This window comes from Theobroma cacao, chromosome 8 (genome assembly GCF_053813885.1).
Source record: "Theobroma cacao isolate CCN51 chromosome 8, ASM5381388v1, whole genome shotgun sequence".
Classification (NCBI taxonomy): Eukaryota; Viridiplantae; Streptophyta; class Magnoliopsida; order Malvales; family Malvaceae; genus Theobroma; species Theobroma cacao.
In genome coordinates, this window is record NC_142646.1 from 29,147,279 (window position 1) to 29,157,694 (window position 10,416).

The 10,416-nt window shown below is 32.2% G+C and overlaps 1 protein-coding gene and 1 long non-coding RNA gene across 2 annotated transcripts; one reads left to right on the forward strand and one right to left on the reverse strand.

Moving 5' to 3' along the window:
* Positions 1–1,466: 1,466 nt before the first annotated feature.
* On the forward strand, positions 1,467–4,419 carry LOC18593040 (patellin-3-like). Its single transcript, XM_007020052.3, has 4 exons — positions 1,467–3,021; positions 3,111–3,235; positions 3,485–3,626; positions 3,743–4,419. Exons 1-4 carry the CDS (start codon positions 1,666–1,668, stop codon positions 3,995–3,997), a joined length of 1,878 nt encoding a protein of 625 aa, XP_007020114.3. The 5' UTR covers positions 1,467–1,665; the 3' UTR covers positions 3,998–4,419.
* A 2,037-nt stretch (positions 4,420–6,456) lies between these two features.
* On the reverse strand, positions 6,457–8,521 carry LOC148761324 (uncharacterized). The gene is made up of 3 exons (XR_016027803.1): positions 8,427–8,521; positions 7,696–7,779; positions 6,457–6,657 (listed from the first exon to the last, which is right to left on the reverse strand). It is a non-coding gene; the product is annotated as an uncharacterized LOC148761324 (long non-coding RNA).
* Between the last annotated feature and the right edge of the window lie 1,895 nt (positions 8,522–10,416).

The window sequence follows — 10,416 nt, forward strand, 5'->3', positions numbered from 1 at the left end:
TGGGTAATGTTTTAAGGTACTTATTATCAGGATTCGATTATAAATAATAAATTTTACTATTAAATTTTAATTATATATATGTTATTTTTTATAAACTAACTTTAATTTATTAATTTAATTTTTATTAATAATATACATAAAAATTAATTTCAATCTATTTTAATCAAATATTTAATGCATGGTAAGGATTTAAATAGTAATTTAGAAATTTAATCAAATACTTATAAGATTAAGGTTAAGGTATTTCCAAAATAAAAGATACTTTACTTGTTGACATCCTTACTTATGTAATTTAAAAAAAGGTTAAAAATCGATAAGTTAAGGCATAAACTTTTGAAATCCTTTTTGATCATTCTATAAATTTCATAGATAAAGAATATGGGAAAATGTATATTAATTTCTTTAAGACTAAGATATAAAACTTTCTTATAGGCAAAGTCACGAGACAAAAACATAAGAGGCTGGAAAAGAGAAATAGCTGATTGAGATAAGGAAAGTTATTAGAATTGAACTAAGACTACTTAACATGACAAGTGTTTAACAAAATTAATTTGAATAACCATGGTTTTATTAAAATTAATAATTTATATTTTGTTAAATAAATATAATTTTTTTAATGACATCGAGAAATGTCTAGAAAACAATCTATTAACTGAGGGTCAAAACTATACACATGTAATGTAGACTTCATTGATTGAAGGACGTGTATATATATATATATATATATATATATATATAAAACATCATGATTTAGAAATAGGAAAGTTGAATGGCTTAAACTATTTGTGAGATGAAGATGAGCATGGAATCCTTAGGGATAAGGTCAAAAATATCAATGTGTAGATGAAATTGACGTTTAACAAAACTTGCTCAGCATTCCTTTCTGCCCCTATGATCATCACGACTAATCAACGTCTTGATTAATTCATATTCCACAAGGAAAATGTAAAAAACGAAAAATTTTCTTACATTGTCACGGACCTAATAGTAATAAAAGATTAAATATATATTAAATTTATAAATAAGGGTGTTTCTTTCTTTAATAGATAATGTTCATAAATCACTATATATCTCATTTTTCATTACTATGAAACTTTTATGAAAAATATTATGATCGAGGTAAGTTCGGATCATAAATAATTGAATAATTAAATGATATTTAGTCATTAAATCTTTTGAATCTAAAAGTTGTAATCTTCAAATTTGATTTTGATGTTGATAATTTCAAAAGGGTTCACCTAAAACCATGTTCCATTTGGAAAAAAAGGGGAAAAAAAGAAAAAGAAAAAGAGAAAATGGAAAGACAAAGAGGTTGAACGTGGGGCAAACAGAACACATAGTCAAGTTAGGGAAGGAAGAAGTAGTGGCAAAGATAGCGGTTTGGAATTAGAAGGGGGTGTGGAAGAGAGAGTGGGGTCCACTTACAAAGTGGCCTAATAGCTGGCAAACGGGTCTGACAGACTGGTTCTCTCCATGTCCAACAAATGTCGCCTCCATTCCTTCAAATCACACCTCATTTTAAGCCTAAAACCCCCCACTTTTCCCTTGAACTTGAAACCAAAGCCCACTCTCTCTCTCTTCTCTCCCCCATAATTCTCTTCCTACGGTACAAACTCTCCTTGCCTCCCTCTCGGTCCGTTTCATTTTAGGATCATCAGCTCATCCATGGCTGAGGAGACTCAAAAGCCAGAAGCAGCTGCAGCTGCTGCGCCAGCTGACGAGGTAGTGGTGGAGAAGCCTGAAGTTACTGAGAAAGAGCCACCACCGCCTGCTCCTGAGCCTGAGCCTGAGCCTGAGGCACCCGAGAAACCAGCAGCTGCTGTAGTTGAAGAGAAGGAAGCTGAGGTAGAGGCTGTTGAAGTTAAGAAGCCTAAGGTTGTGAAAAAAGAGACGAAGATCACTCAATCGGTTTCATTCAAGGAAGAAACCAATATAGTTGGTGAACTTCCTGAGTCACAGAAGAAGGCTCTTGAAGAGCTTAAACAGCTTATTCAGGAAGCCCTTAACAAGCACGAATTCACTGCTCCACCCCCATCACCAACCCCACCTCCCAAACAAGAAGAAAAACCTGTTGCCGAGGAAAAGAAAGAGGAAGAGAAGAAAGAAGAAAAAGAAGAAGAGAAACCTGCTGCTGAAACTTCAGAAGAACCCAAAGTCGAAACTGAAGGAAAATCTGAAGCCTCTGAAAAAGTCGAAACTGAAGAAAAATCTGAAGCCTCTGAAAAAGTCGAAACTGAAACACCCGCCCCTGTTGAAGTCAAGGAAGAAGAGAAGACCCCACCACCTGCTGAGGCACCAACCGAGACTGTGGTAGTCACAGAGGTGGTTGAGAAAGTGACAGCCGTCGACGACGATGGCGCCAAGACCGTGGAGGCAATCGAGGAGTCTGTGGTAGCCGTCTCTGCTCCTCCTCCAGCAGAGAAACAGGAGGAAGAGGCCTCTGCCTCCAAGGAAGCAGAGACGGCTCCTCCATCAGAGGAGCCAAAAGAAGCTGAAGTCCCTCCACCTCCACCAGAAGAGGTGTCTATATGGGGAATTCCGCTTCTTGCGGACGAGAGAAGCGATGTTATTCTATTGAAATTCCTGAGGGCAAGGGATTTCAAGGTGAAGGACGCATTCACTATGATCAAGAACACTGCCCGCTGGCGAAAGGAATTTGGAATTGAAGGCTTGCTTGATGAAGAGCTTGGACATGAATTGGAGAAAGTGGTTTTCATGCACGGGTTTGATAAGGAAGGCCATCCGGTTTGCTACAACGTGTACGGAGAATTCCAGAACAAGGAGTTGTATCAGAATGCTTTTGCTGATGAGGAAAAACGATCCAAGTTCTTGAGGTGGAGGATTCAGTTCTTGGAAAAGAGCATCAGGAAGCTTGACTTCAGTCCTAGTGGTATCTGTACCATAGTTCAGGTCAACGATCTCAAGAACTCTCCCGGACCTGGCAAAAAGGAGCTCAGGCAAGCTACCAATCAGGCCCTTAACTTGCTTCAGGATAACTATCCCGAGTTTGTGGCCAAACAGGTATATTTAGCTTCTCAAAGATAAAAGGACAAATGTTTTAATCTATTTTATTGTCTGTTATAATTTATTATTGGCTTTGTATTTTGAAGGTGTTTATCAATGTTCCATGGTGGTACCGGGCCTTCAATATGATGATTAGTCCTTTCCTGACACAGAGAACCAAGAGCAAGTTTGTGTTCGCAGGTCCAGCCAAATCTGCTGAGACCCTCTTCAGGTAAGTGGACTCCAATAATTTCCTTCTCTTTCTAACTTACGTGCCCATGAATAAGTATCCATGTTTATTACTTGATCAGTTAAATATCTCTCTAGTACATTTGTTTGCTTTCTATTGATGAGCTGTTTGATCGGTATGAATGATTCTTTTGTTTTCTGTTCCTTTTTGTTTAGTATCATAAATGGCCTCTCTTTATAATTTTCCATGTAATTTATATAATAACCCTTGTCTTTTCTTGTGGACAAATAGATATATTGCTCCTGAACAAGTGCCAGTTCAGTATGGTGGACTGAGCAGGGAGGGTGAACAGGAATTTACCGTTGCTGATGCTGTCACAGAGGTTACAATCAAGCCATCAACCAAGCACACCGTTGAGTTCCCTATAACTGAGGTAAGAGAAGAACATCTTGATCTTATTCATTAAATACCAATTTTGTAATCGATTCGTATCTTACTTAATTGCAATTTAACACTCTATGAACAATGTTTGGTTGTTGGAATTAGCAGAAGTGCAATCTGGTTTGGGAGCTCCGAGTTGTGGGATGGGATGTCAACTATGGGGCTGAATTTGTGCCAAGTGCTGAAGATGGATATACCGTGATTGTATCAAAGACAAGAAAAGTTACCACAGCTGATGAAGCAGTGATCTCTGACAGCTTCAAAACTGGTGACCCTGGCAAGGTTGTTCTCACCGTTGATAACCAAACTTCAAAGAAGAAGAAGCTCCTCTACAGGTCCAAGACCAAGCCTTATTCTGATTGAAAGCTTCAATTACAATTCCTTTGGTGGGGTTTGAATTATCTGTCAAGTAGAAGACAGTGCATATGGCAGAATAAGAAGGGTTCTTTTGTTTTTTTGTTTTTATTTAAATGACAGGCTTTCTTTTTGCATAAAATTTAATTTTATAAATTTAGAGTCTTGGGGGATTTAATTATATATATATTTTTTCTATTAGTTTATTGGGGTTTTGGTTATTTGGTCTTTGATATATTGGTTAAATGATTCTGGGTACCATTGAAGAAGAGAATATTTGAGGAATATGAATGGGAGGGGATGGGACATGTGTGCAATGTGAAAAGAAACTGTTGTTATTCTGGATACTCTTTGCCTGTAAAGTTTGTGTAAATTTCTTGGTGTATTATCTTTTCTCTCTTGTTCTATGTTCATTCATAATTTGTTATCAACTTGGGGTTTTTTTTTTCCTTTTCTTTTAATAGTTAATTTTGTCTTCACATGAACGGGTTATAGGAGGGAATCTTGTTCTTGTGGAAATGCAACACTTAGGTATGCACGGTGCAAGTTCAGATTCCCCTAGGGAGTAATCATCGAAGTTGACAATAAGGTCTCGGATTGGAATAAAGTTGACGTGAGGGAAAGAAATAGTCAGGGGAACAGCCGGAATTCTAAGATGATGCTCTTGAATGTCGGGTGTCACGCTTCACGCAAATCTATTTAAACTTTATAGTTTTAAATCTTGTAATAAAAGATAATATAAATATTTAAATATTTAATTTTTATTATAATATATAATCAACATGAGATTCGAGACTCGTTTCGATATCCTGTGAATGGGATTTAATTGGAAAGAGAATGCTTTATTTATAAATTTGTTTTCTTTTCCTCAAATTAAAGAAGGGAGCAGTAAATCTGTGAAGCACTTTTGGGCAGAAAAAAGTAAAAGAAGGGGGGCTTTTTGCCTGGTATGGCGCCAAGTGCCTTTACTGGTGTCATTTGATTCTTTTGTTGTGGGGGATTAGAGACATTAGTAATCATAATCCCCACCACCTTAATTAAAGATGATGTGATTCATGATTTGCTCCCAATTCATAATCAATCAGCGCCGGATTCAGGGTGGGGCAGGCAGCTAATCCTAACATGCCTTTCATATAAATAATAAAATTGTTCAAAAATTTTCATAGAATGAGTACTAAGAATTACTTTACCTAAAATTGAAACTATTAAATCATCTTTATTCATGATGGGAAAACTCTTTTGTGCAAAATATTTCCCTGTGAAATATAAGTTACGTTTTTCTAAATTGATTACTCTCTTTTTATAATTAGTACTCTGATATCAAAACACTGCTAATACTCGAAAAGCAATGCTTTATAGTTACTATTCCGGTTGATCTTTTGTATCAAAAAATCTTGTGAGATTGGTTACACGCGAGGATATCATTACAATGCAACAAGGTTACCATAACAAGTTGCAATATAGCATGACGATCTCTTTAGTCAGGGGAATTATGCACCAACCAATGAGACATTAGGCATCAACTAATAAGACAAATGCTCGGGTGCAAGTCAATTAGAATATCTTGGTGTATACTTAATGTTAAGATTACTTGTTTATGGTGTCCCTTTTTGTTAGTGTAAATAATTTGAATCTTTTCTATATTATCAAAAAGATTTTCATTTAACGTAATTGAGTATCTAGATTTTTGTACTATTATAAAATTTCTCTGAGCTATTTTTCATATTTTTATAATATTTTTCATTCTTTAATAAAAATGTTCATTGTATAAAATTTTCACCCATATAATCAATAATCATGGTTCGATGTCTTGCAATTTATATTTTTATATTTGATTTTGTTGGTGAATGTCCATTAAGATGTTATTTATTAATCGATCGTTAATTCGATAAATATTTTATTTAATATAATAATTTGACATAATACTTAAAAAGATTTTAAATTATGTAAAAAAATTTAAATAAATCTTTATTTTTTTATTACATTTAATCAAGTTTTTATATTTTTATTTTGAGTCAAATAAGCTCATATTAGTGATAGTTGACTAACTGTTATTACCATTTATCATTTTATTCCACATGACATGCTGATATGTTATAATGAATAATGATGTTGTAAGATGATATAGTCATATGTCATTTCACTTTCCATGTTAACATCACATCAATGCCATATAGGTATAAAATAATAAGTAAAATTTTAATTAATAATAATTAGTCAACTGTCAATTATAAAGGCCTATTTGACTCAAAATATAAGTACATGAACTTAATTAATCGAACGTAATAAAAAATTAAATATTTATTTAAATTTAGGGATGTCAACGAGTAGGGTATTCTATAATTTCAAGGTACCTGAACTCTAACCCTATAAAAAATTAACTACTCTAACCCTATTAACTATCCCAATAATTTTAAAATTTGTCACGACCCGAAACTCCCCATCGGGCCCGTGACAACCGTCGCGACGTCCCGATAGGCACTCATTACCCCGAATGCCGATCGAAATCTCGCAAGGCTTAACATTAGCTTCTACATCTCTCCGATGAGCGGCAGTTATTAAATCTTGCATTTCAAGAAATCATAAGTCTTTTCCAAATCAAAACAATAAAATATTATTTTCTGGCTCACCGGGGCATTTTCGTCATTTTTCTTCGAAAATATCGAAACCTGCCAAAAACATAGTGTAAAAGCTAAATATATTCATACATACTTTAAATCAAATAACTAAAGTATAAAATTACTTTTACAATGACACGTGGGCCCCCAACTAACTAATAAGATGCAAGTCTGTGAACCTACAATTTTGTCGATGTAAGGCTAACTGAAGTCCTTGATGCAATCGGCTATCTACCGGCTATCCCGAGCCTAAAATGTGGGGAATTGAGGGTGGTGAGATTATAAATCCTAGTGAGTAAACAGACACCATCTAAATTATCTAAAGGCGAGTAAATGAAGATGAATTAAAATATTATTTTCCAATATATGTTTCATAACATGAATATTCAGTTTACTCAATTAATCAACATGGCTTATATATCTCACAAAACTTTGCTCCTGCCAAAATCATTCTCGCGGGTACCTTAGTCAAGGTATCCCATTGAGACCGTCAAGGCTATTAAAAATTCATATTTCGCATAAAACATATTTTTCATTGAACATCACAACCGTTCCTTGGCGTTGGTTGAGTCTCACTCTCACGCGGTGGTTAACGTGAAGTGCACTCAAAAAGCCCACCTCAGGAGATACCCTACGCTCTTCTACGACCGAGGTGAGAATACAAAGGAGTTTTACCGTGCCCCTCTAATAGGCTGGTCCACGGAACCCCCCATCACTGCAGTAGCTAATCTTTAATCCACCAATTGATCAAATATCAAGGGTATAGCATGACAATTACATTACTAACCAATTTATCAAGGCAAAACAGACAGTTCATAATTTTCAACACAAGTATAAATTCAGCCAATCATGCCAATTTATCACAAGCCATTTAATTTAAAACCATAAATTTACAACACAAGTAGGCAGTCTCTAATTACTCTATTTTCAAAATCAGTATTCGATTTTTCAGAAAATTTATAAAATCATTTTATAAAATCACAATTTCTCTTAAAACATAGCAATTTACCATTTAAACCCATTTTCCATAAAATCACACAATTGTATAAAACTACTCTAGATAATTAAGATGATAATAAGTTTACTCACAGTTTTAGGAGTCGATGTACTCCTAATCCCAGTCTCCAAGCATAATCTCTGTACTTTTATCAGTGTAATTTACTCACCACCTATCTACAATGTACAATATATAATTCACCACATCAATGCTTGACCATTATAAAATCAATTCAGGCTCGGTGTATATGCATGATATGATATGCAACTTATCCGACTACCGCTTAAATGCGATGCTGACCTAATTCGGCCTATTACCCGACTAAATCGATATACGCGTCCGTTTAAACTCCAAATTAATTTTTTTCAGTCTCTATACCTCAATTGCACCCAAATTGACTTAATGTCCCTCAGTGTGGTGCAATTTATCAGTCCCAACAACAAATTACGAAAATACCCCTAGTGGATAAAAATTCATATTTTTGCTCTGAAAATTCTCATTACTTTTCTAGGCTCATAATTCATCATTATTCATCATAATTCCTCAAATAAACATTAAGAGCAGTAGCCAATATTCCCCTAGAAAATTCGGCATAATGGGTTTCAATGGGAGAAAATTATTTCTCTAGCTTATTTTTGCTATATTTCAATATAACCTAACTAAAATCACTTAATTCAATTAAAATTAACCAAAACTCAAGCTCAAAACTCATCCATGGAGGTTTGGCCAGCATGGGTGTCCATATCCACTTTCTAATTTTGCATGGAAATGAGAAAAAAATGCATGGGTCGTGAAAATCACAAGGAAAATAAATGAAATTTACCTTTTTAATGCTTGATTTCTTGATTTCTCTTGATTTTCTCCAAATTTTTCAGCTAGGGTTTTTATTTCTTTTCCCCCTTTTTTCCTCCTGGTTTGGACAGCTTGAAGAAGATGAGAATTCTGGAAATTTTGACCTTTTTAAAGGCTAAAATAATATAATATTATTTTATTCATTTTTTTTGTTTTATTAATTTCTTAAATTCTAGCCATCCATTTGTTTCCAAATTTTCACCATACACTTTTTCCACATATCCATAGCTTAGATAAAATTCTCAGACTTATCCAAAGTCTTGGTGGAGTAATTTTTGAAATTTACACTTTTACCCCCGTAAAAGTCAAAAATTACATTTTTGCTTCAAAAACTGAAAAATTGCCCATAGACGTATTTTTCATCCCTTATACTTATACCATTCTCCAATTTGTCAAATGTGATCTAAATTCTCTCAAAATCTCAAATTTTATCCGCGGATGGAAAAATTACGATTTTGCCCTTACACTCCAGAAATCACCGGAATTAAACTTTTTCATTGCCAAACCCTCAAATTATACTCCAATACTCAAATCATACTCCAATAAGTTAAATGGGGTCAAAAAATTTTTTTCTAAAAATTCTCATTTTGTCCCCAAGTGGCAAATGATCATTTTGCCCATAGATAGTGAAAATTTCAATTTGACTCCAAATTGATCCTCAAACTCCAAATCACTATTTTAACTCATTCCTGGACTGTGAAACTCTTAATTTCACCTTAAAATTCCTATTTGAACTAGTTCGAGGCTTAATCGACTTAATGGTACCATTAGGGGTAATATCGTCTTTTAACGATTTCTCGAACTTCCTAAATATGCAAACATTCTATTGAGCATGTAAATGACATTGTAATTATTTTATAGAACATGGTTTGACAAAATTACTACCCTAACCCTAGTCCTATTGCATTTTTACTACCTTATAACTACCATAACCCGTTTAAAAATTCGATTGATTAAAAAATTATTAAAATCTTCTTCATAGGTACCCAATTACCTAAATTCTTATAAATATACAATAATATTTCTCTACGTATTTCATAAAATTAACTACTAATTAAATTAATAAAAACAAAAATAATAAAATTTAAATTTAAATAATCAAAAACAAAAATCTTAAAATAAACTTAAATAACTAAAAATAAATATCCATACAACGATATAAACTTAAATAACTATACATAAATATCCAAATAACAACATAAACTTAAATAACAAAACACAAAGATCCAAACAAATAACATAAACTTAAATAACAAAAAATATAATTTTTATAAGTTATAATTTTTATAATGTTAACACAAAATAAAAAATAAATATATTTATATTTAAAATATATATACTAAAAGTATTATAGTGTATATACAAAATAGTAATTATATTCTTTATAAATGAACCCAATGTATATAAAGTATAGATATTAAAAGACATTACAATTTAATTAACAATCATAATTTCATTAATTAATTATATGAATTTGTCCTTAGTTACATGAATTTAAAAAAAAAATAGCTAAGTTTCAAAACTATTTTAATCTCATAACTTCTTTTTATATAATTAAGTTTATATATTATAAATTTATATAAACAAAGGTATATATATTATTTAGTAATTATATTCTTTATAAATGAACATAATATATAATATAAAGTGTATGTGTTAAAAGACATTACAAGTTATATACTATAAAGTGTGTATATATATATATATATATATATATGTATATATTACAATTAATAATTTTATAAGTTATAATTTTTATAATGTTAACATAAAATAAAAAATAAAAATATTTATATTTAAAGTATATATATACTAAAAGTATTAGTATATATATAATATAGTAATTATATTTCTTATAATATTACTCAATATATATAATATATATATATTTAAAAACATTTCAAGCTAATTAATAATCATAGTTTAATAAATTAATTTAATTAACTATATGAATTTGTCTT

Excerpts from the sequence above, each read along its gene's own strand:
- LOC18593040 (XM_007020052.3), top strand. The coding sequence starts at position 1,666 with ATGGCTGAGGAGACTCAAAAGCCAGAAGCAGCTGCAGCTGCTGCGCCA. Across the intron at positions 3,022-3,110 it reads CCGAGTTTGTGGCCAAACAG|GTGTTTATCAATGTTCCATG; the intron begins GTATATTTAGCT and ends TGTATTTTGAAG. Across the intron at positions 3,236-3,484 it reads TCTGCTGAGACCCTCTTCAG|ATATATTGCTCCTGAACAAG; the intron begins GTAAGTGGACTC and ends GTGGACAAATAG.